Here is a 25,498-nt window from a genome sequence, read left to right as displayed (position 1 = left end):
TCAACTTCATTTTAATAGAAGACTTTCATGTTTCCATTTTTAAAGTATTCTGCACAAGTGCTGAAGAATTAATTGCTCGTTTGCAATCTAGCAAAAACCGAGGACACGTTATTGCTAAATGCTAAGGAACATCAGCTTTCAGGAAAGCGGCCACTTAAATAAGTTCTTTCCGTCTGTAACTCCAGGCCAATTTCTGCTGCAGACAATAAGAAAGTCTCAGCTAAGTTCAGCTTAAAATGTTCTCTGGGGAACATGCTGAATTACCTTTGGTAGGCTCGCAGCACTCAAAGCCTCTTGAGGATCCCTGTGGTGTGGTCCCTGTGTGACAAACCCCAGTGTCACCAGTCTCTGCCAGTGGACAATGTATTGTCACCTGTGTCCTTGGCCTTACCTCTGCCTGTCATCACTTGTGCCTGCTGCCTCACACTTGACACACAGATTCTAAATCTTGGGGGGGAAAAGCATTGCTGTTGGCAGTTTCCCACCAGGAAATCCTTGTTTCCAGGCAGTGCAAAATGTAAATATCGATAACACCAGCACTGCATACTCAGATAATACCTGGTATTTCTGACACATATTGCGTCTGGTGTTCTAAAAATATTCACAGCCTTTAATTAATTAAATTGCACGCAGCTATTAACCTCATTTGACACAAGGAAACCCGTCTGTGGAATGGTAGGAGACCTCCTCAGTCATGGAAAGGCTGTGCAGAGCCTGAGAGTGAGCTGCCTACAGGGACTATGCTCACAGAACTGCAGTGCAGGCAGCTACAACTGCATCACCGCCCTTTACCTGCCAAAGCTGGGGCCGTGGTTTGCAGCAGGACATGGGTTTGTCACGGGAGAATGGACAGGATAGCTCCTGCCACATCCTTCTCTGAGCAGGCCTGAGTGTTGAACTCATCAGACAACGCACTCACGTGGGTCTGCTGGAAAATCACATTTCTTAGGAACAGTCATTGTTTTGGGTTCTGGTGTTCCACTCAGGATATTCCCGTGTCTTGGGGCAGTGCTGGTTGCCTCAGAGCAGGAGGAGGCAGCGTTCCCAGACCTGCTTCCAGGCACAGCCCTGGCTCCAAGCAGGGGACAGTGCTGCGTCTCCACGTGCAGTCGCTGCAACTTCATTATTGAATTACATTAACAGGCCGCCCTCTAGTGTCATCTTTTATTTCTTGGGTAAAAAAAAATGGGCTCCTCGGGTAAAAAATGTGTATTTTGTCTCAGTGAACACCAGCAAGAGAGGCAGCCACAGAAGCAGCCAAGAAACATTTCTGTGGAGCACACTGGAAAGTTCTCTGTCAGGTTAAAATCCCTAAAGTTTGGAGTTTTCTCCTGAGGTTCTGGAAGTCAATTGCAGAAAGCCCAAGGAAAATATCACAAATCCTGTGCAGAGTTTTACTTTAAAATCAATGTTAACATTTCTGCTTCGGTTACAGAAATGCTGTGGTATATATGTGCATCTGTACCTCTAATGGGAAATATTTTCTCCTCTCGTATATGTACATGAGTGTCATTCAGGGAGATAACAGGGAATGTCCTTCAAGGCAACAGTCCCAGCGCACAGGGATTGCTTCTCTGAGGCTGAAGACAGAAAGGTGATAGACATAAGCTCACAGGCAATTATTCAGGAGTCTGCAGCACTTTAGAGCTAAACCTTGAAAATACTAACGCTGAACAGACAATAAATACTTTTATGTCCTGAAAGCCTTACAGGCATTAGTATTAAGTGACCAGACCTGCCCTTACTGGGCTGGTCAGGAGTGGAAAAGGGGACAAAGCACCTTCAGGACCATTGGCAAGACAGGTCATGCCAACAGCTGGTGTGAATTAGCAGGAGAAGGCGGCACACATCCATCAGCCAGAGCTGTCCTGGTGTATTAATGTTCCCCCAGGCTGAAGCCACCTGCCCATCTTCCGTTTTTCTGAGCACACCTTTCTCCCAGGGGAGATCTCTTGGCTGCATGACAAAGCACCCTTTGGATAAATAACTAAATAATGGGAAGGATCTCAGCGCCGATTGCAGGACACCAGGATTCCTCTCTGACCCGCTGGGGACCGGGATCTGCCGCACACAGCGGCCACTGAGGGTGCCAGGGATGGCCTGGGCTGCGGGAAAGGTGGGAAATGTAACACCAGCATCCTCTCCTGTCCTCCCAAACCTCGCTGGAATTACGGAGGAAGGAGTGGGGGACACCCCACCTGCCAGTCCCACACGCAGGTGGGGGGGGGGACATAGAAAGCTTGACTCCGCTGACATCAGCCACACGCACTGTGGCTGGCGGTAACCTTGGCAAAGCAGGGCGAGAGCGCTCGGAGGCGCTAACCCGGCTGCGTTTTCCCCGGTTTTGCCGTATTTTTGTTGGTTTCGGCCTCAAGGGCCGCCCCGTCCCCGCGGCCCCCTCAGGCTCCCGCGCGCTTCCCGCCGGGAGGGGGCGCTGCGCCGCTGAGGCGCGGGGGGGGCGGCGCCGGGAGCGCGCGGCCGCCTCCAGGGGGCGCCGCGGGGCCCGCGCGGGGGCGCGCAGCGGCGGGGGCGCGCGGACAGGTGCGCGCACACCCCCAGGTGCGCGGGCACGGGAACAGCCCCCCATTCCCGAGAACGGGAACACCCCCCATTCCCGAGAACGGGAACACCCCCCATTCCCGAGAACGGGAACAGCCTCCCATTCCCGGGAACGGGAACACCCCCCCATTCCCAGGCACGGGAACACCCCCCATTCCCGAGAACGGGAACACCCCCCCATTCCCGAGAACGGGAACACCCCCCATTCCCGGGAACGGGAACACCCCCCCATTCCCAGGCACGGGAACAGCCCCCCATTCCCGAGAACGGGAACACCCCCCCATTCCCGGGAACGGGAACACCCCCCATTCCCGGGAACGGGAACACCCCCCATTCCCAGGCACGGGAACAGCCCCCCATTCCCGAGAACGGGAACACCCCCCCATTCCCGAGAACGGGAACACCCCCCATTCCCGGGAACGGGAACACCCCCCATTCCCGAGAACGGGAACAGCCTCCCATTCCCGAGAACGGGAACACCCCCCATTCCCGGGAACGGGAACACCCCCCCATTCCCGGGAACGGGAACACCCCCCCATTCCCGGGAACGGGAACAGCCCCCCATTCCCGAGAACGGGAACACCCCCCCATTCCCGGGAACGGGAACACCCCCCCATTCCCAGGCACGGGAACACCCCCCATTCCCGAGAACGGGAACACCCCCCATTCCCGAGAACGGGAACACCCCCCCGAGACCCCTCTGTCACCACATCGCACACGGGAAGGGGCAGCAACGAGGAGAGCGGGGGCGCAGGGATGCGCCCATCTCAGTAACTCCTCTGGGGAAGTTGTTGGGTGTTACCATCCCGACCCTCCAATCTGTATTTTGCAACCGTCCGGGAACACAACTGGGATTATTTATTATTGTTCCCTCTTATTAATTTAATTAAGTCTTGTTGGTGCAGCCTTTTTTTTTTTTTTTTTTTTTTTTTTTTTTTTTTGCCCCGTATTAAAGGAAATGAAGTCAACATCATTAAAAGGAGTGGAATAGGCGTATGCCAAAGTATTTGTAAGAGCACGTTAAAAATATTCTAATATGAATTCCAGCTGTCTCGCAGGCCTCTGGTAACTTTTCCGAAGAAATCCAGCGACGCCGCAGCCCCGCTGCTGTCGTCCGTGGGTTGAATACAAATTTGTGGCAACAGGGGGAAGCAACCTTCATTATTTCCTACAGTCACACTTTTTAAATCAAGTTAACTAGGAATTTTTAAAAGCCTTTGGCATTGCCTTTGGTGTAAGGCTTATGATGTTTGGGATTAAGGGGAAATTGTACCAACCTTACCTGCTCCAGGGAACAGCAAAGACCCCAGTGAGCCCATACCAGTGTCACTCAGGGCATGTGGCATGGCAGAGGGTTGATGGGGTAGCTGAGTTCCAGGGTCTGTGTTTTAGGGTATCCCATGTGTTGTGTTCTGGTGTGCAGAGTGGTGTCCTGGTGTGTCAGAGTACCAGGCTACCTTGTGCTGGGTACCTGTGTGGCAGGGTACCTGTGGGCAGGTGTGGCAGTATATTGGGGTGCTGTGTGCTGGGGTACCCATGTGAACGTGCAGTGTTGTGCTGGGATCCCTGTGTCTGAGTGTTGGGGTACCTGTGCACCAGCAGGACCTTAGTGCTGGGGTACCTGTGTGATGGGCACCTGGGAGGGGTACCCCACCCCCTCCCTTGCCTGCCTTCTCCAAGATGTCATAAAACCATCCCAAGGGATGAGCTGAAGAAGGGGGGTCCTGGCAGGAACAAAGATCCCCTCTGCAAAAGGAGGTGTATGGATGCTGCTTCCTTTGCAGTCCCTTGGCCAGAGGGCACTAGGAACACCAGCTCTGGTCCTTTCCCTGTTTTGAAACACCAGGAGACATTCCTGGTGTCTCAAAAGCATTGGGAACAGCAGCAGTGCTGTGAGGAGGAAAAAGCAGCTTCCCTGGAGTCTCCACTGGACATGGACTGCAGCTGGCCATGGTCACTCCCTCCTTCCACTCAGGTGTCCAGTGTTTTCCTCTGCTCTATACATTTATCCCTGGCTTTCTGATTTTCTAAACCACAGGGAAGGATTTTCCATGGAGATTCAGTGTTCTCTCTGTGTTGCACATGCAGAAGGCTGGCCCACAGGTTCCCTTTGCCAAGCAGAGCAGAAGTCACTTGCACCAAAGTTTGGAGCTCAGCAATACTGAAAATCTGGAGATACTTCTTGAATTTAACGAGGAGGGCTGCGTGTAAGTCGGAGTTTGATGCTGCAGTGCAGTGGCAGAGAGCAGTTTCAGGCTCCTGCCCTGCGTGCTGCATTATTGCTGGGGGGCTTATCCCGGATTTTATTAGCCGTGTAAGCATCTCCAGCAGCATGCGACGTCCTGCTCTCAGGAGTGACTCCTCCCTCACTCAGCACTGCAAGTCTCAGGGACTTGCCAGTGCAGCTGATGGGATTCAGGCATTCCTGCAACTTCTCTCCCCTGAAACCCTGCCCTGACCCTGGGCACGGCCAAGGGGACCCCGCACTGGGACAAAATTCCCAGGGATTGTGTCAACCCCTGAATTATAGTGATACCACCAACACTTTTCATAGGGGTTTTTCTTTTTTCTTTTTCTTTTTTCTTTACTGTTAAAGGAGGTGATGGGAATAACAGGCAAAACCACTGCAGGGCCTAACAGAGATGGTGGGGGGAGGCCAAGCTGCGGTCCCAAGCCATAATACCCTAATTTCACAGGACCAGAGGATCCTTGGCTTTATGGATTTGATTCATGGGCAGTGGGAGCAGTGCTGGGACACCGGGGTACCACGGTCACTGCACCCAGCTGGCACAGAGCAGGGCTGGGAGACCTGGAGGCTGCCCGGAGATCTGGGAGAGCCTGAGGCTGCCCGGGGATTTGCATCCCACTGCCGCCGGGGCGGATGCTGCAGCTCCAGCCCCGGGAGCTGTAACCCTCCCACAGCCACATCCATATGGGATAGGGATATATGTGGATACGCACATGTACAGGCGGCTTGCAGCGCTGGCAGGCAGGACCGCGGTGGGCGGGAGAGCCCGGGGGTCCCCCCGCAAGCCCCGCCGCGGAGCCGGGCCCGGGGGGCGCCGCGGGGAGCGGCGGGGGCGGGCGCGGCGGCTGCCAGGTGCCCCCCTCCCTCCATCCCTCCCGCCCTCCGCGCCGCCCCGCCACTTCTATTGAGACTTTATTTTGCAGCGGGGGTCGGGGGGCGCCGGCTCTTCCCTGGATTTCTCCCCCCTCCTCACCTTTTTATTTTCGTTGTTTATATTTTTGAATTTTTAATTTTTTTTTTTTTTTGGGGGGGGTGGGGGGGAAGGTGGGGTGCTGGCCAAAATCTTCCCGCTCTCCGTATGTGCGTGATTTAGAGTGACAGAATTGCGAGCCGGGGCTGGAGCAGCGATAAATCAGCTCCTCGCCGGCGCGGGTTGCCGGGACTCGCCCAGCGCCGGACGCAGACTGCGGCAAAAGAGAAGGGGAAAGGAAAGGAAAGAAAAAAAAAATAGAGAGGGAAAAAAAAAAAAGGAAAGAAAAAAAAAAGGGTGTGGGGGGAAAAAGAAAAAAAATAAAAGGGGGGAAATACAGGAATACAGGAATACAGGAAAAATAACTGGGCAGCCCGCGGGCCGGCGGAGCGAGCGGCGGGGATTGCGCGGGTGCGGAGCGGCTGCAGCGGCCCCGGTCTGCGCTGCTCCGCGGGGTTTTCCTGTCTTGGCTCCTTTTTTTTTTTTTCCGGGTCCTTTTTTCTTAAAGATTTTTCGGCTTTCTTTTTCCTTTTTCTTTCCTCCTCCTGTACCTTAGATGAAAATGGCTACCAGTGACTTGGCGAGCGTTGGGAAGGCAGAGCTGGCAGGTTGCGAGATTTATTTATTTATTCCCCCCTACCCCCACCCCTTTCCTCCAAATAATCCAGAGGCAGAGCAAAATCAAACAGCGAACTTTAAAGGCTTCGCTTGAATTCTTTCCGCCCCGCACCTCTGTTTTCTCTGCCCCCAGCCCCGATGCGGTGCCAGGGCTGTGCCCGAGGGGGGCCCGGAGCTCGGGGAGCTGCGACGCCCGTCACGGGCGCCCACGCCGGGCAGCGGCTGCTCGGGCAAAACCGGGCAGAAATCGGGCAAAACCGGGCAGAAATCGGGCAAAACCGGGCAGAAATCGGGCAAAACCGGGCAGGATCCGCCGCGCTGCGAACTCCCTCGGCGACTAAAAATGGTGCCGCGGAGCTGGCTGATGCTGCGGCGGACACTGCGCTCCCGCGTAGGAATTATCCACTTTTTCATTTTTTTTTCTTCTTTTTATTATTATTATTTATTTTTGTGTCATGCCACAGATCTACAACTGTACGTGCAAATAAAAGCGAGAGCTCACGGATACCGCTTTCCTTCCAGCGAGGACTGAGTAGTTAATCCAATAAGTATCTGTATTGTTTGGGGCGATGTGTGTGTGGTAGGGGGGAGGCAGTTAATCATGTATCGCAATGTATGGATAAAATAGATGAATATTAAAGTGACGTGGGGAAAGAGTGCCGGCGCGGGGGCTCCTTTCGGGGGAGAGGACAAAGAAGAAAGTGGAAACAATCTTTTAAAATATTTTCCATTCATAAAAATGGCAGAGGGCTTATCCACCAGTCTATTTCTGCGTCTGACTGAACAGCTAATGCATTATTGCCAGCTTCAAAAGATAATTGTAGTGTCGGTAGAGACCTAATAATACAGTAGCACATGTAATTTTAAACAACACCTCATTGTTTATTGGGATGTAACTTTCCCAAAGTTTATTTGTAGCATTAAGAGATTTTTAAGTGCAGGAACAAATTGCAAATGAGCAGCTGTGGGGCGATGCACGGTTTGTGTGGCTACAAGAGTTTCTATATTTAGTGACAATCTGAATCTGAAGAGGATTAAAAAAAAAAAAAGAATATTTTTAAGGAAATGCTTATTTCCTCCTGGAGGAGGGGGCAGCTGGGCTGGGGGATCTCCTGGCTCGGGTTTTCAGTTTTCTGAGGGAGAAATAATGCAGTCAGTGTGTCTTTGCCCACGAGCTTCACGACCGTACGTACACCTGCTCTATAGGCTCAGAAAAAACATTTTCATGCAAAAAATTAAGGAAGGGGTCGGGCATACGTACGTGGGGTGGTGTTGTGATTTATGTGCTTTTCCAGGAATCCAAATAAAACCATAGCTGAGCGTATCCCTTTGTAAGGGCCACCTGTGCATCACGCCTGCTTGTTCCGGGGGTTACCCTATGGAAATCTTCCCAGCCCAGTATAGAAGTTAACACAACAGTCGGGTGAGCAGAGGATGCTCTCACCTTCTCCCTGCTGTTAGGAGAGGAAAGCAGTGATTGTGACAGGCAGCCCACACGGATTACACTTCCTTTTTTCCCTTTTTTTAAAGAAAAACTCCCTTTCTGTAAAAAAAGCAAACCAACAAAGCAGCTTCTCCAGAGAGATCCAGTACCAGCACAGGGTGCCCAGTGCAGGGATCTATATTGCCAGGGCTTACAATGCGGCAGGTCAGTGAATTACAGTAATAAAGACTTCAAAAAAAAAAAAAAAAAAAAAATTCAGGTGCTGAAACTAACACATTTCCTTCACTACTCCAAAGGAGCCATGGGCTCTGGGAAAAGGCAGAGCAAGCAAAAGGGACTGGGTGCACTTCACTCGGTGGTTTTTTTTACAAAATTTTTTAGGCAGAAGCATTGGGTCTCGTGCAGGTTTTTGAGTTGTTACAACCAACTTTTGCATGTGAGTTACGGCACATCTTTTATGGCTCAATCCTTGCACATTATGAAGTTGTCCATAAAATTAGAGGAAGTAGAGAAGTAAAAAGTTACTAATCTCAGAGAAAGAGTATTACTTTCAATTCCCTATAATTTCATTTAGTTTGAAGTTTATGGGCTATCATTGGGGGGTTCTAAACTATCTTGTGTCAGTGTCTGTCCGTCCTATGAAGAATACACCACCTTTTAAAGAATACATAATTTAGGACTGAAAGAAGTATTTTTAATAGTAGAAAAGAGTTAGGAAAACTTGTGATGGAAAACTTCCCTGTTCTGTACCTGTGAGGAAAGTGATCAGATCTCGTGTGCTGTCTGGGTTAGCAGGGCTAAAACTATTTTATAAAAAATAACTGCAGAAGAGAATTGCAGATAAATTTTGTGCTAGAAAAACAGTAGTAAACCTGCACCTGTTACTGTGCCCTTATAACCAGCCTGTCTCTAACGTAGGCACAAAGTTGTCTGAGTTTGTGTCTGAATAGGCCACTCATATTTTATTATTTTTATCTTCCTAAAACTTTAGCATAGATAAGAAATGAGAAAAAATTACTTAGCAGTGAATTAGATTGCTGCTTTGGATTTATTTATTTATTTATTTATTTATTTGGGGAAATAATGCCCATCTCATTGTGAAAGTTACAGACTCCAGAGAAAAGCCTGCAGCAAAGGGCAGCAGGGAATGCATGTTAATGAGGGTGAAAAGACCACCACTGCTTCTAAGCAGCATAGGTTGATGTTTAATATTAGTATTAATATTCCTGTTTTCTCTTGGACATAACTTTTCTTTGTCATGTAACTGTTTGTGCTATCTGAAACTTTACAAAGTCTAGTCAGCAATTCCTCAGGTTCATTTTTCACACCCTGTATTGAATCTCAGCCTTTATATTCTGAGCAAACCCTGAATATAAAACGTTCTCATGTAAAAGCAGGGACAAAATACTTACTTTCCTTTTGAGAAATAGATTGCATAAATAAATATGACAATACATGGATATACAATACACTAAAATAAATAGTGTGTGGATGGGTGTGGATGGGTATATAAACAATATTTGCCACACCATGTTTATACCACTCTTGCGCAAACTTTATCAAGTGAAATTTTCATTGAGGTGTGCAAGATTAGGAGCAAAGTGTTTATGCCCAACTGCTTGATAAAACATTGGATTTAGGACACCAGCAGTATCAGTTCTGCATGGTGTAATCACTCCGTATCGCTGGAAAATGATTTCGTACCATTGTGAGGTGTCCCTCAGCTTCCAGCAGTGATAACACTGCGGGACTGTGTACAAATAAAATATAGCTGAGGATAACTGTACATATTTGCATCTTTCCTGGCTGTGAACAGGGGATTTATCCAGCTGGATGGAGGCACCAACATAAGAGGGGAGTAAGAAGGGAGTTTTAAGTTCCTGCTGGCCCACGGTGTGGCCTGGCCCAGCGGGCACTGCTTAAGCCCACTCGTAAACCACAGCGAGCTTATTAAACTCCATTCACTTTCACAGGGAACTTTCACTTCAAGCTATATTTCGTTTCTTCAAATAAACCCTGCTTGCAAAGGGGTTTTTACCTTAAAAATGCTACCACTTATTTTGCTCCCCATAAGAAGATCTACGGCAAAACAAAAGGGGAAACGCTGCCTCTCCAGCCTCTGTCCGTTCTGTTGCTTCCTTTCTGCAGCCTGCACACTTCTGCTGGGGAGTTATTTCCTCTGCAGTGCATTTCGCAATAGACTCGAGACCCTGTGGAAATGCACTACAACTCTGCAGGCGTTTCTGCGCCGCGCCGGGCTCCGCAGCCAGCGCCCCACGCACGGCCGTGCCAGGCGGCGATGCCGCCAGGAGCTCACGCTCAAAGCAGGTCTTTTCACACAAAGATTGACCAATTTTTAGTGTACTTGCTCCCACTTGCCCTTAGCACAGCTGCTTTAATTCCCCACATGGATGTGGCTTTGGCGATGCACCCACGGCCTAGACCCCAAATGGTGTAGCAGTTTTCATCTGCCAGATAGGGACTGCAGTGCTTCTTCATCATCCTCCTAACATTTATGAATAATGTGAGAATCTGTTTCCCCCCTCTGTTCTCCTAACTTTATTTGAGGAATTAGATACACCTACAGACTCCCAAATTGATGTGATTGTTAGAGTTTAAATGCCTTACATCTGATAACTAATTTTTATTTTCAGGATCTTGGTCATTGGATCACAGCTTAATTTCCTTTGACACTTAGGATCATAGATTCTAAATTGCATAGTCTAACATGTATGCTTTCATACTGCTGGGAATCATGGCGACGGACAGAAAATATTGCATGGAAACACAGTATTATTCACATGTGTGGATGCATTAGTGGCGTAAGGTGAGAATTTCCATCAAACATCCTACTCTGCTTATTTAAGCTACCCCCCGAAATTTGGAGCCTGGAAGATGAAAGTTCTGCCCTCCTGTTTTAGGACGACACAGCATTCACAAAACCATGGTGTTTACTGTAGAATCATAGAATGGCTTGGTTTGGAAGATACCTCAGATACTATCGAGTTCCAACAGTCCTGCTATGGGGAACTCTATTTCAGGATCTGGAGCCTTTAAACTAAGGAGGAAAGCCCTGTTATACCCAGTTCTTCGTACACCTGTGGAATCAAAAAGTAATCTCTTCCCCGGAGAGAGTCTTACAGAATACTCTCATTTTTGGTAGCTTTAGAATATTGCTGATTTCATGGAGGATGGCGGGACAAGGTTGGGCATAGCACTAAACTACTGTTTCTCTGTGGCATTTCTACTGGCATTTGTAGATAGTTCCATAGTAGGTTGTGGGACAACAGAGAAACATCTGGACATTGATTTCCATCCCCCACACTGGCACTTGGGTCTTTTGGGGATGTGAGTAAGCCGTCTATGGCTCTAAGGTCTTGCTGGAAAAGGGTCAGGATTGGAGATTTCAGGGAGCTTCTGGCTCTTAGCGGGGTGAAGCTGCTCCCACGGCAGCCAGAGTGGCTCTCCCAAAGCCACCAACATCACTCAGAGCTCAGGAGAACCCTGTTGTCTGCCTCAGGCCTTTAATGATTGCTGCTGTATGTTAACAGGCCATACCACATATAGCCCGGCTATTGTCAGCGCTGATCCCTGTCCAACTGACGGGCTATTCAAAGCGCTTCTCAAGCCTCTCCAAAATCCCAGCTTGTTCTACCCCGATGACAGCCATCCCTCCCATTCGGAGTTCTCTTTGTACGCTTGATAACATGGTGGAAATCCCTTATTATGCTTCTTTTAATAATGCTTTCACATGGCAAGGGGACATGATGTTTTAATTTATGCAGTGCACATCATCCTTCGACAATTTGCTAAGAGGAGCCCTCGCGACCTAAGCCTGCGCCGAATAACACAAGTTTATGCAAAACCAGTGGTTTCCAACCTGTGGTCTCCAGACCGCTGGGAGCAGGCGGGCTCCTTGCGAGGGGTCACCAGGAGGTAACCAGGAAAGCAGAGCCGCTGCCGGGAGGTTCAAACGCGCCGCCGCGCACGGAGCCGCACTGCCACCAGCGCGGGTCTGGGGCTCCCAAACTGCAAACTGAAAATCACTATCTCAGGGGTTTTTACTTTCTTACTTTTTTTTTTTTGATCTCTGTACCCAGTGCGCTGCGGCTGCAACCTCTGTGTCTTTAAATACCTGCTCAAGTCGATTAAAAGCAGTAAATTCAGAGGGGTAACCACACCACTCCTTATGAGTTGTGTGAGTTGAAGTCTTACTTTGTTGTCAAAAGATAGCAATTAACCTTCAGATCTACTTGGTCTCCCACCCCAAATTAATTTTGCAGTATTATCACGCATCTTGAAGCTTCCAGTTTTAAGCATATAATGCTTCTCCTGTTAATGAAGCGGGTATCCACGATCAAGGGGAGCTGAGAGCCACAGACAATTGTTTGTTTGCCTTTATTTCTCACGCCCTTTGAAGGTTTTTCTTTCTCCTCTGTGTTTTTTTTTTTTTTTTTTTTTTGCTTAGTTTTTTTTTTGGGCTTTTTTTTTATTTTTTATTAAGTGACTTTAGCAGATTGTACCCTCAGAGCTGTGAATAATGGGGTTATTCTACAAAAATGGCCAAGGCTAGTTAAGACACACAAAGCCAGGAAATCCTTTCAGGGATGAAATCAGGACTATTTTAGGGGTGCCGTGTAAGTTGGAGACTTTGCAGCTCGGCTGCTGCATCGCTGCCAGGCACGGCAGCGCTGCGGGGACGACCGGGGGCTTGTCCGGCCGGGGGGACCTGCACCTTCCCCGCACCGGGGGGAGCAAAGCCTGGGGGGGTTTGCAAAGCACGGGGGGTGCAAAGGCGGACGTGAAAAGAAGGATGGGGGGTTTGCCAGCGCCAGGTAACTTTGCTCACGCTGCAAAGGAGCTCTGCTGGTGCAAGGGGCAGAGTTCTCCACGCCGGGGAGAGCTGCCCGTGCCGGGGGGTGCGCATGGGAAGCGGGGGGGGTCTCCGTGCGGAAAGGGAAGGGGGTTCCCCGTTCAGGAGGGGGTTTTACAGTGCGAGGGGGCTGGTTATCCATGCCAGGATAGGGGGGTTATTCATGCAGGATGGGGGGGTTACCCATGCAGGATGGGGGGGGTTATCCATGCAGGACTGGAGGGTTACCCGTGCAGGATGGGGGGGGTTATCCATGCAGGACTGGAGGGTTACCCGTGCAGGATGGGGGTTATCCATGCAGGATGGGGGGTGGGTTATCCATGCAGGACTGGAGGGTTACCCGTGCAGGATGGGGGTTATCCATGCAGGATGGGGGTTATCCATGCAGGATGGGGGGGTTACCCATGCAGGATGGGGGGGGGTTATCCATGCAGGACTGGAGGGTTACCCGTGCAGAATGGGGGTTATCCATGCAGGATGGGGGGGGTTATCCATGCAGGACTGGAGGGTTACCCGTGCCAGTGGCTCTCGCACCGCTCCCCCGCCACCCTCCCGTGCAGGACCCCCGCGGCTGGGAAGGGGCTCGGCGGGGGCGGGACACTGCGGAGCCGCCCGCCCGGCCGGGGGTGTGCGGGGGAAAGCGGGGGATGTCCGTGAGCCCCGCCGCCCCCCGGTGCGGGTCTCCTGTGCGAATCGCGGCGATTGCGGAAATACGCGGGGGCGGTGGGGGGAGGAGGAGGAGGTGGAGGAGAAGAGGAGGAGGGAGGTGGGCGGGAGGCTGCCGAATCGCTCGTAACTTCTGCAAAGTCCCGGGCACTGGGAGCCCACCCGGCAGAGCGTGGAGAGGCGGCGGCAGCGCCCGGGCGCGCCCGCCCCGACCCCGGCTCGCCCCGCGCCGCAGCCACCAAAACCCCCAGATCAGCCCAAAACCCACGGGAAGAAAAAAATCCCAACACATCCCACCTAAGAGCCGGCGGCGGTTGGCTGCGGCGGGTTTTCCCTTCCGGTTCCCAACGGCTGCGAGTCGATTTTAGCCATAAAAATATAAAAAATTGCGAAAAGAAAAAAAAAAAAAAAAGAAGAAAGTGCCGCCAGCCGCCAGAGCCCGCAAAGTTTCTCTTGCGCTGTTATCTGTGTTATCCCTGTTATCCCTGCCCGTGGGACGCGGCGCCGCTTAAACTCCTGTTTTTGTATTTTTAACCCGATTCCCACGCTTTCGCAGAGGGAATTCGCTATTGTCTGCGCGGGGTCTGGGCGCGGAGGGAGCGCGGGCGCGCAGGGCTGTGCCGCAGCTGCCTTTTTTTTTTTCTAAATCTTTTTTCCTTTTTTTTTTTTTTGGTCAGGGATTTGAGAAAACCGCTGAGCTTGACAGATTCCCCCGCTTTCCCCCCTCCCCGCCCGTACGTGCGCGCCGGCTCCGTGCGCGCCGTCTGGAGCGGCCGCGGCCGCGCACAAAGAAACGCGCCCGGGCGCGGGCTGTGACGGACCGCGGCGGGGACCAATGGGCGGGGCGGGGCCTTGTGACGTCACCGAGAGCTGCCCAATCAGCGGTGGGAGTGGGTGTTGCGACGTTTGAACTCCCCCGGGGGGAGGGGCGCGCCTTTTTTTTTCCCTCGGTTTTTATTCTCCTTTTTTTTTTTCTCCTCTTTTTATTTTTTCTCCTTTTTTTTTTTTCCCTCCTCTTTTTTTTTTTCCTTTTTTTTTTTTTTTTTTTTTTGCCTTCTCCGCCGAAGTTGGCGGCGCCCCGCGGGGACGGGGCCGCTGGTGGGGCCGGAGCCACGGAAACCTCCGGATTTAGCACCCAAAAAAAAAAAAAAAAGGGGGGGGGAGGGGAGAAGAAGAAAGTGAAGAAAAAAAACACTTTTTTATTTATAAAAATATCCCACGTTCAAAAAATTATTTATTTTGTTAAAGCGTGCTTTGCAAAACGCTGAGTTGGGAAAAATGAGGATAACTTGCGCGCCCACCCGTTTAGCGCTCAAATATTCTGGGGTGGGGGAAGGTGCTTTCGCTCTACTCGTATTTATTTTTGGGGAGGGGGGGGTGTCCGCGGCTGCGGAGGGGCTGCACTTGACCGTGGCCCCTGCCTAGAGGGCGCAACCAGCCGTCCCGCGGCCAAAAGTCTCCCGAAGGGCGCCAAAAGTTACTTAAAAGATAATGCTGGAAACCGCAAAAGGCTGGGAGCCGTGCGGCACGGACGAGTGGGGGACACAACCCACTCCCCTCCACCTCCGAAAGAAGCTGCGGGAGGGGATTTTTCCTCCTTTTCCCCTATAGATGGGATTTTTTTCCCTGCGTGTGTCGCCGTCCCCCTCCCCGCTCCGCTAAACAAAAAGCCTGTGACTACGCGCAGGGACGCGGGGGTCACCTAAACTGCCTCCGGCATCAGTGGAAAACGCTATTCCCAAGCGGAAAGGGGGGGGACACACCACCCGGGACACCCTCCGAGTCCCCAGGAGCGGGCTGGAGAGCATCCAAACCCCAAACCCAAACGTTGCCGGTGCCAAGACAATGCGCTCCAGAAGTGTCAGGAGGCGCGGGGGTATTTTTAATTTTAAGCGCTTCACTTTTAGATTTCATAAGTAAGAAAGAGGGGGGAGTGAGATGTGCCGATGAATTTATGTGTTGCTATTTTTTAGAAGAAAATTTGTATTTTTTTTTTTTAAAGTGGAATAAGCACCCTTGATTCTAAAGCGCTTGATTTAAAATGACAAGTGCCAAAGGGGATGGGGAAAGTTGTGGAAGGCAACGCCGCTTCCCCCAGCCCCCCCCGCCCCAGCCCCATCCCTCCACGGTCAAGGGCCGAGCGGAGCCGCAGCCCCCGGGAAGAGCAAAATAAATAAATAAACAAATAAATAAATAAATACCAATTATGATAGAAAAATACACATCTCCCCCCCACTCCCCCCCCCCCTCCGTAAAAAGAGGAAAACTTTGAGCCGAGCCCTGCTCGCCTCTCGGCTCCGCGGCTGGCCGCGCTGCGGGGCGGCGGGGCGGAGGGAGGCGGCGGCGCCGCAGCCCCCTCCCCGCCCCTCCCCGCCCCCGCGGGCGGGCGGCGCGGGGCGCGGGGCGGGCGGTGCGCGGCGCAGAGCGGAGGGGCGCGGAGCGGGGGCGGCGGAGGGGCGCGCAGCGAGCGCTATGCCTTTAACGGCGCGCGGGGCAGGCATGCCGAGCGCGTAGTGCGGGAAAGTCGAGGCGGGGTTAAAGTTCAGCTCATGGAGCGGCTCCGCGCTGGCTGCAGTTTGGCAGAGTTGGAAATGTGAAAGCAAGAAGCAGGCTCGGGGCTCCCCCTCCTCTCCTCTCTCTCTCTCTTTTTTCCCCTCCTCTCTCTCCCTCTCCCTCTGTCTCTCTCCCCCTCTCTCTCTCCCTCTCTCCCCGCACACGCACACCTCCAAACCGCAGCCCCCCGCAGCAGTCATGTATTCTCCGCTCTGTCTCACCCAGGTAAGCGGCCGCCGGGGCGCGGTGGGGCCGGCGCTGCGGGGGTGCGCGGCCGTGCGCGCCGGGGAAGGGGCACCACCGCCGCTCGCCGAAACTAACTTTGTTGCCTTTCGCTCGCATCCCCCCCCCCCTCCACCCCCTTCCCGCACGGCCATTTGTGTCGGCACATGGCTAATGGCGCCTACTTATTAATGCTTTAATTAACGGGGGGGGCCGCGCGGGCGCGGTGCTGCGGGACGACCCGCACGGCCCCGCCGTGCTTGGTCATCCGCGATCGATGCCGCCGATGCCGCCGCCCGCGCCGGAGCGCCTCGCACCGCCCCGCACCGCGGCCGCGGGGCAGCGCTGGAGCCGCTGCGCCGCTCCCCGCCCCGGGCACGGCGCGGCCCGCACCCCGCGGCACCGCGCCCGGGGCTCCGCGGGAGCGGCCCCGCCGGCTCCGCGCCCCCCCAGCGCCCCGGGCGCGGAGAGCGGGACCGTCCCCCGCACCTGGGCTCGCTCCCGCGGTGCGGCGCGGTGCGGCCGCCCCCGCGCAGAGCGCCCTCCGCACCCGCGGAGGCCGCCCCGGCCGGGGGACCGTGCGTGTGTCCCCCCGCACGGACACCCGCAAACTTGTCCCGCGTGTGTCGCGTGTCCCCGCCGCCACCCTCCCGCCCGCGGATCGGGCCCCGCGGCGCTCGGCGCAACTTTTGCGTCCTCCGTTCGCGGCGGGACGGGGCTGCGCGGGGAGCGCAGGCGGGGGCGTCGCTCCGCGGTGCCCCCCGGTTGTGCGCCCGCGGAGCCCCCGGCCCCCCTTTTCCCCGCGCGCTGCTGCAGGACGCTGAATTACACCCCTTCAATTAGCAGGATATAATGGTTTAACGAGGAAATGCTTTGTGGCGGACTCAAACCCCAGATTATTTCCTCCTGCAGGAGATTTTGACTACATTATTCTTATTAATTTAATTGGAATATTTTTTTTCTCCCGGTGAGAAAGCCTCTCCGGGATCTTTCCGTCCAGAAAAAGGCAAGGAATTGCAGGGAGAGGGGCGGCAGCTTCCCAGGCAGCCCGAAGAGCTGTGAAACTTTGTCCCCTTCTCCACTCGCGGTCCCCTCTCTTTCTCCAGCCTCCCCCAAATTTTGGGGTGCTGGCGAAAAAGCACCAGGCCGGCGGGGGCACGAAACTCCAAACCGTACACTTGCTCAAAAGGCAGGAGGAAAATGTGAGCAGCGGGAGTTTGCAGAGGAGGGCATGCAGCAGCTCGGGGCTGTGCCTGGGCAAAGTTTGTGCCTTTTAATTCAACTCTGAGAAATACCTGGTTTTTGTCAGCGCAGCGGCTGCAGGAGGGACCCCCGGACACTCCGTGCAGGGCCCGCAGCGCCGACGCTCTTGGCATCTCCACGTGGGGCTCCTGGGGCTCAGTAGGCCCAGTCACATATTAAGGAGAAAAAATAAATCCACGGGCTGGTTGTTCCCTGGCCCAGTCATGTCCTGTCCCCGTGCCCCCCCACACCCCCAGCTTTTTTTTTTTTTTTTTTTTTAATTTATCAAAAGGAAAGCAGAAAGCCAGGCATGTGCTTTGACTCCGTTAGGAAAATCTGGCATTCTTGCTGCACGTTTGGAAAAGTAATAGGAGGATTAGAGGCCTCCTGACAAACTCTTCCCTCCGAAGGATCAATTAGGTGATTCTGTCATTTTTCCATAGAAAAGGGGGGTGAGCCCTGAGCTATGGTAAATAATTTCCTATTTTATCGTTTCAAGAGCTTTTATTGATACAAGTTTTAGAAGGATTGTTTTTTTCTTTTTCTTTCTTTTTTTTTTTTTTTTTGTCAAGTTTTGGTTCAGATTTAAAGGGAAGCTCTTAAAAGTGGGTTAGAAAAGGAAAACAAACAGAAATCCTGGTTCTGAGCATATTTATCCAAGCCCTGGAACCAAAATGGCACAAGCATTTTGTGTCATCTGTCAGGAAAAATCCAAACATCATTCCATTTACATATCTGCTGAGGAGCTAGGAAATAGTTGGGGAACATATGCACGTCTACTCATAGATTTACAAGCAAATGGATTGTAAAAATATTAGCAAGGGTCGCTGTAGTTGGCTTAATTTCAAAAATATCCTGCAGAAATACATTGTTTCAAAGCCTCCTTTGCAGGATTACATTATCGAAGGCGCCTTTGGGTTGGCGTTGGGGTTCTTTTGTCATAGGGTTTTTGTTTTGCTTTTTTTAACACCTTTTTGAAGAGCAGAGGAGAATTTTGGGATAAACAGTACAGAACTGTGCGGCCCAAATTTTAGGTGCTGCTTAGAGACAGGCAGCTCTCGGAAGAGCTGTATCCTCAAACTTCGGAGAGTGCAATAAAGAAAACCCAACTTTTAATTATTGCTTTGCCAGCTTTCTGGTGTCTTTTATTTTTAGGTAACCCATCCAACATTGAGGGGAGAAAGCAAACAGCTTTATCAAACACTTTTAAAGTTTCCCTTCAAGCTAACTTGTGGAAAGGGAAAGATCATTGCCTTTTCTACCAGTTCCTTAAAATCCTGCTATTTTGCAGCGAGGCTGCAGACAAGTTGCACATCTGTTAGCACACTTGCACTGACACATTTCCAAAACTTTTTGGGTTTTTTGAGGGGGCTGTAGCGCCACTGAAATAAAAAATTGTATTGTGCAGAAGCTGCTCCCCACCCCCCCCCACCTCCGTCCTCGCATCCAGCCCAGTTCTGTTTGATCAGTCCTGGCTGCTTTTATTTCCATGGACTTTGCGAATACCTCAGCGCCGAGATTGAAGCGGTGCGATTTTCCGGAGCAGCGTGTTTACCAAGACACTTTGAAAGTTGGTCTGTTTATGAGTCGTTAACCTTTTCTCCTCATACACCATTTTGAAAAGACACATTAGGGTGTAATAGGGACGTGCACACCTCGTGCCTGAGCAGCAGGGCTTCTCGTTTACTTCAGCCACAGACCCTGACTTTGCACCAAGAAGCATCTTGGTTTTTTCCCCCCCTCCCTTTAAAGTGGTTTAGGGTTGTTTTTTTTTTTGGGTGTTGTTTTTACCTCCCCTTTCAGGTTCACATCGTAGAAATCAGCTTTAGCGCAGGTTAAAGCAACTCTCTCTTGGATGTTGTCCAATGCCGAGCCAAAAAAGTCCCGAGCACATGAGATCAGGCAGGACAAAGCGCTGCTTAAAGCAGGAAAGTTAAAATATTTCAGGATGTACCAAGACGTGTTTGGAAAGTGGGAAGGCTGGAAGCGCTGCCATGGCTCGCTGTGGGCTGTCGAGCCTCTTTGCTCTGTGTACCTTCACAGATAAACTTCCACTTGACAAAAGGCCTTTTTTTGCTTGACTCTCCCTGAGTGGGGAAAGTGAAGGACAGGAGGGATCAGGAGGGAGGGTTTATTATTTTTAATAGCTTGTAGAGACCTGCAGTTTTTATATTTTTCTTCTTTTTTCCCCCCCTGCCTCCCCCCCCGCCCCGTGAGAGCTGTTTCTGGTGGGTGAGAGCAGCTCCATGTGCTGGGATTGTGCCTCTCACTTTTTGAATCTGCCGACTGCAAACTCGCAGCAATCTTTTCTTCTTTTTTTTTTTTTTTTAAACTTTATTGAAATTTGAAACTATCATCTTTTCCCATAGAGGAGGGAAAAAAAAATGAGGAATGTGCCAATCACTGGAGTGATTTATTTTATTTTACCTGCTTTTATTTTAATAATCATTCATAGTACCTTGATTGCTGCCGCTCTGCTCTAATGAAATATATTGTGCTGCTAGGAAAGTTTTTAACAATCTGTGTTAAAAATAAATGCAGTGGTGCTACCTATAGATTTAAGTATCTACAATTCTGGGGCCACTCAGAATAAGTGCAATGAAAGCTTTTGGGGAGTCAGCTGAAGGTGTTGAATTATGACAGGATTTTGCTGATAGGTATTTCTACTATTGATTTCCCAAATTTTCATAAATTCTGAAAAGAACAATGCAAATTAAAATAAAGTGTTGAAAGGAAGTAAAATGTCTGTTTTAATAACCATATTTGCATGACTCACAATGATTTGAGTAGAAAATGTACTCCATGGGATAATTTAAAAAAAAAAAAGTTAGTTTGTTAATCTAAAAAATCCCGATGTTTCCTCGCGCAGGGGTAAGTAGCGGGTGGCTTTTCCCATGCTGGGGAAAACGTTGCACAGATTACTTTATTTTTCCCTCCTGGAGGGCCCAGTCCTGAGAAAAGGAGGTACTGGAAGCAGGGACGTCCCCAGCAGGCAGTGCTGGATCAGGCCCCATAGGCTGGATATGTTTTTATGTGCAGCCTGGAGTTGGGTCATTCATTTATTCAGGGAAAAAACAAGAAGCATGGCCCCAGTATATTATAATATGTTTGGATCTTTTTAGCTGATTTATGTAATACTTAGTGAGAAAAAAATATAAATCTATATATATATAAATATTAAAAAAAAAAAATCGAGGGATCTTGTGCCTTTTTGTAGCGTCAGCATAATTTTAATTGCGATTTTTTTTGTGCCAAGGGAGAGGGGTGATCTTTAACTCCTCGTTACACAAAGCAAGCAGTGTCTCTGGATGGCCAAACTAACTTTCCGAGTAGGGCATTTCTTTTAAAATATTTGAAAATCTGACACAATTAATAATTCTTTGTGCATTTGCACAAGTTGTGCTACAGTTTTCTGTTACAGCATTTTTCAATTTTACCTGTTTTTTTTGGGTTTTATTTTTTTATTAATTTTACAGGAGAGCTCAGAGTTTGACTTTCCCTAATATGCCAAGATAGCAAGTTTTTTTTTTTTTAATAAATATAAACAAAAATATTTTAAAAAAGATAAATTGCAAGGCTTGTTTTTTCTAGGATTTTAGTGTTAGCTATGATTGCGCTGGCGGGATAAATCAACCACGGTACTTCTCGCTCCCTTCACTGTTTAGGAACCAGAGTGAAAACCACCCTTCATTGTAATTGTATATACAGCTATAGTGGCATTTTACTATTCTGCCGGCTGCTATTTCCAAATATATCTTAGGGAAAGTTTTACTATACTTTAGACTTCCCCATACAAACATTGATTGGCATCCAAATGTTTAGGATTTGCCAAATTGGCGGGCAAACGCTGGCTACACCGCAAGCAGTGGGGTCAGGGAGAGAGCAAAGGGAGATATGCGCTCCGCAAGTGGACTTGCAAAGGAGTTTTTAGCTTTTAACTCATTCTGCCCTTTTTTTTAAAAAAAAATTTTTAAAGGTTGGGGGACTGGGGAAAGGGCACCGGCATTCCACCATCTCCATCAGGGCGCTTGGTTAAAGTTGGACCCCGTTTTTGTGGGGCGGGAGCAGAGGTTTCGGATCGGCGCGAAAGGAAAGTGGGGATGCAGCAGTGGTGGGTTCAGGGTCCATCACTGAGGGGTCCCACAGCACTTAAAATTTATCAGCGCCCTCCTAATTCTCACCATCCTGCAAAACCCCTGTTTTTAAAGGCTCTTTCTTGATGGTTTCGGTGGCATCAACCATTCTCTGTAACTTTTTTCAGGATGAATTTCATCCCTTCATTGAAGCACTTCTGCCTCACGTCCGAGCGTTTGCGTACACGTGGTTCAACCTGCAAGCCCGAAAAAGAAAATACTTCAAAAAACATGAAAAACGCATGTCAAAAGAGGAAGAGAGAGCCGTGAAGGACGAACTGCTAAGTGAAAAACCCGAGGTAAAGCAAAAATGGGCATCCAGACTTCTGGCAAAGCTCCGGAAAGATATCAGGCCTGAATTTCGGGAGGATTTTGTTCTCACAGTCACAGGAAAAAAGCCTCCGTGTTGCGTTCTTTCCAATCCAGACCAGAAGGGCAAGATGAGAAGAATTGACTGCCTTCGCCAGGCAGATAAGGTCTGGAGATTGGACCTTGTTATGGTGATTTTATTTAAAGGTATTCCGCTCGAAAGTACTGATGGCGAGCGCCTTGTAAAGTCCCCACAGTGCTCTAACCCCGGGCTGTGCGTACAGCCCCACCATATAGGAGTTTCTGTTAAGGAACTCGATTTATATTTGGCATACTTTGTGCACGCAGCAGGTAAGTGCCTTTCTCTACCACCTTCTCCAACTTTTTCGGTTATCTCCGTGCCGGGTGCCGTGCCCCTGCGGCGGCTGCATGAGCCAGGGAGGGAGCTGGGGATTCCGGTTATTGCTCTCCCGGGGTGGCGAGGAGGGTGCCAAAACTCCCCCCCTCACTTTTATTTTATTTTTTTTTTCATGGGGTTTTTAAGGTGCAGCCACATAAAAGTGGCTCTTGTTTCCCGCGGTTAACAGCATTTCGGTCATCTTTCACAGGTGTTATCCTAAATGTTGTCCTAGGAGGGATCGCAGCCAGACACGGCTTCTTTATCTTAATTTTTGGGGAAAGCAGATAGATTTTAATTTTTTTTTTTTTTTTAATAAAGTTTGCATATGTTATACATAAAGTTGTCCAGGAGGGCTAGAGATGCCTGAGGCCTGTGGGTCAGGATTACCAGGTATCCTCAACCCACAGTGATGAGATGGGGAACGTAAATCCTGTGGGATTGGACGGAAAAGAGAAGACAGTCCCTTGATAGCAAACCTAGTCATCAGATCTGAGTAGGCATGAAATAAAACCTCTGGGTAACCCTAGGGCAAAAAGGAGCTATTTAAACCCCCCCAAAATATCACAATTTATACACCTAAAAGCTAAGCAAATCTTGAAAAAAAAAATCCTGAATTGACAATATTGTGCTTATGAGGAAGGGCTGAGATGTTTTAAGGTGTGATGGAAATCTTGGGATCCCAGACTCCAACACAAAGTATGTTCTGCCTGCGGCGTGACTCGGCGTGCTCAGAGGATGTGTAGTATGTTGACTGGGTAGAATAATCTGCTATTGTAGTTCTCCTGAGTGATTGTAGTGTAGAAAAACGTGTGTGTGTGAAGTGGAATGCCCCGAGTTTCACGTATGGGATGTGTGGTCCCCCAGCATATCCTGACTTGTGAGCTGAGGAGCTGGACAGGCTGGAAAAACAGAGGAGCAGGGGGAAGAGGAATGATATTAGTAGAAACCACTTCTGTATAAATATTTATCGGTAAGAAAACCAAGCAAATTACAGCCCAGGGAGCCTGCATTTCCCATGCCAACTTCTTTCAGAGGGTCTTGCAGAAAGTTTTGGCTTCCCCAAAGTTTTTCTGTGCTGAGTCCCTGCCATGGTTGTTGTGTTAGGCAATGTCGCCGCTGGGATTTTACAGATACGATCCTTGTTCGGAAATAACTTTTGAGTATCCTCATGGTATTTCCTACAGATAAGCTGCAGCATTTACTTTGCACTTCAGTGTGAGGTGGTAAATCATACTGTACATTTATAGTGAAAGGGAGGTAGGCAAATATGGAGGAAAATTATTTATTTACTCTGCGCTTTATTATGGCCACCGTGAAGGAAGCGTTATGGATAAATGGCTAACTGAAGGGAGCTTGGGGCTGGGGCATTTCAGGTCACCTCCCGTTCCATCACCAACCCCGCGGGGACATGGACTCACATCCCTTTTGTCTGCCTCAGTTTCCTCCTCCACATGTTGGAGTGGGGCGATAAATTTAAAATGCTTTGATATACAAATAGAAGCTATAAATGTCTATTTACTGATCTACAGGACGCAGGTTTTTATTATTGGGATTTATATATAGCGTGATGCGGTAAATACTGATCCATATTGTATTTCCCAGGCCCTTCATTGAGCGGCCAAATTGTTGATAGAAACCAACGGTCTTGGCTTAGATTGCATGTAGGGTCACAGAAATGTAGGATGGGGAGAAAAGGACCAAACCCAAGGGTTGGGAGTATTTTGGGGAGCTTCAAGGGATCTCTCCCTTGAAGATCCGTGTTATAACAGTCAGGCAATAGACGTTATAAAAGTTCAATACTGCGATTAGGGATATACCATCTTATCAGCACGCCGGTGGCAAACAGTAACCTTGATAGTGAACCGTTATTTATTCCTGCCATCATCATCAACAGGCAGCGATCACACCGATTGTCCTTCGGTCTCAGTGCTTGCCGCGGAAACTCGGCGCGAAGCCTCCGCGCGGTTTTTGGGGTTAGATTTGGGGATTTGTGTGAGCAGCCACGCACCCGTGCAGAGCGCACCGCGCTATGTTTTTGGCCGTTGTTTGCCGATTGCACGCATTGCATTGTGCTCTCGATGCAGGAGTGTGTGCTGGCATATTCCTGCTAAACCTCAGCAGGGATGGGGACAAGATGTTTTTTGGGAGGTGGCACAGCGTGGTTGCTGTCTATAGGGCTTCACAGAGGTGTACCGAAAGCCTTGCGTAGAGCTACCTCTTTTTCTTCCCCCCTTTTTTCCCGTTTTTTTCCCCCCTCCGATGTATCCCAGCAGTCTTTGTTACACCTGAACATTGGCCAAGTTGACAGCCATTGGTTCCCGCAGACCCGCAGTAATGGCAGCTTGTGCCGGGTGCGCAACAGGAAAATTACAAAAGAAAAAAATATTAAGGGTCCTTTGTCTCCAACTTCATCAGACCTTGCTCCCCAAATGTATGGACCACGTATTTATACGGAGGAAGTCGCCAGCGCAAATATTAGGTAGGCTGGTCAACTTACATATAGCGGATTTGACAAGCATCTGCTATAGTACAGAAGATTTGTAAACACTAAACAATGTTTTTACCTCCTTAAAAGTTTTGAGAAGTTGCCAGTATTGGCAGGAGGCACAGACTCCGAAACGTGCTTGAAGATACGTGCCAAAACCATTGTGACCTTTTCACCCATAGTGCTCGCTTCTCTTTTTCTTGTGGGTTTTTTTTCCCCCCTACTTTTCATCTTCTTTTCTTGGGGGGAGTATTCTGTTCCAAGATGTCCTTATTCGAGATGACTTCGGCAGCAAGATGTCCCTTTCCTTCTAAACATGTAGGATAATTATTGCTTTGAATCCACGCTTTTCCTTCAGTAGGCACTATCATCTGTAAGGGAACACATGTGCACAGATTTAAATAGTGCTTCTTACAAAGCTACTGAAATCAATTATTCTCTTTAAGAACTGGCTAGAAAGAGAAAACAAAAATATGCAAATAGGCAAACTACATGTCATTTTCATTAAAAGGATAAAAAAAAGATATTAAAAAAAAAAAAAAAAAGGAAAGGAAGATCAGTGCTTTGTGAATTAGAGGTTGACCAAAAAATGTATTGAAATCTAGAGTATTGCTCTCAGTTTGCAGTTTCTAATCTGCTTAACTAAAAGCAGGCGGCATTTTCATACCCTGAACTTGGGTTTGCTTTTTAGTTTTCACTTATTCTGCTCTTGTATCAAATGACAAGTTGGAAACCATTGTGGCAAACCGTTTTCTTTGTGGGAGTCGAACAGTAAA

General features: G+C 49.7%; 1 protein-coding gene across 19 annotated transcripts in view; it reads left to right on the top strand.

Moving 5' to 3' along the window:
* NFIA (nuclear factor I A) overlaps positions 1 to 25,498 on the top strand; it is a 350,043-nt gene that overhangs the window by 85,552 nt on the left and 238,993 nt on the right. For 10 of the 19 annotated variants that reach the window (XM_021542535.4, XM_021542504.4, XM_021542512.4 and 7 more), the window contains exon 2: positions 21,657 to 22,188. In XM_021542535.4, coding sequence (XP_021398210.1) covers positions 21,657 to 22,188 — 532 coding nt within the window. Of the gene's footprint in view, positions 1 to 15,773; positions 16,157 to 21,656; positions 22,189 to 25,498 lie in introns of those variants that run through there. The other 9 variants (XM_021542600.4, XM_085585653.1, XM_021542578.4 and 6 more) reach the window with 3 other exon arrangements.

This window comes from Lonchura striata, chromosome 8, assembly GCF_050655825.1.
Source record: "Lonchura striata isolate lonStrDom1 chromosome 8, ASM5065582v1, whole genome shotgun sequence".
NCBI lineage: Eukaryota > Metazoa > Chordata > Aves > Passeriformes > Estrildidae > Lonchura > Lonchura striata.
Note: the sequence above shows the minus strand (reverse complement) of the source record. Positions and strands in the feature narration are given on the sequence as shown.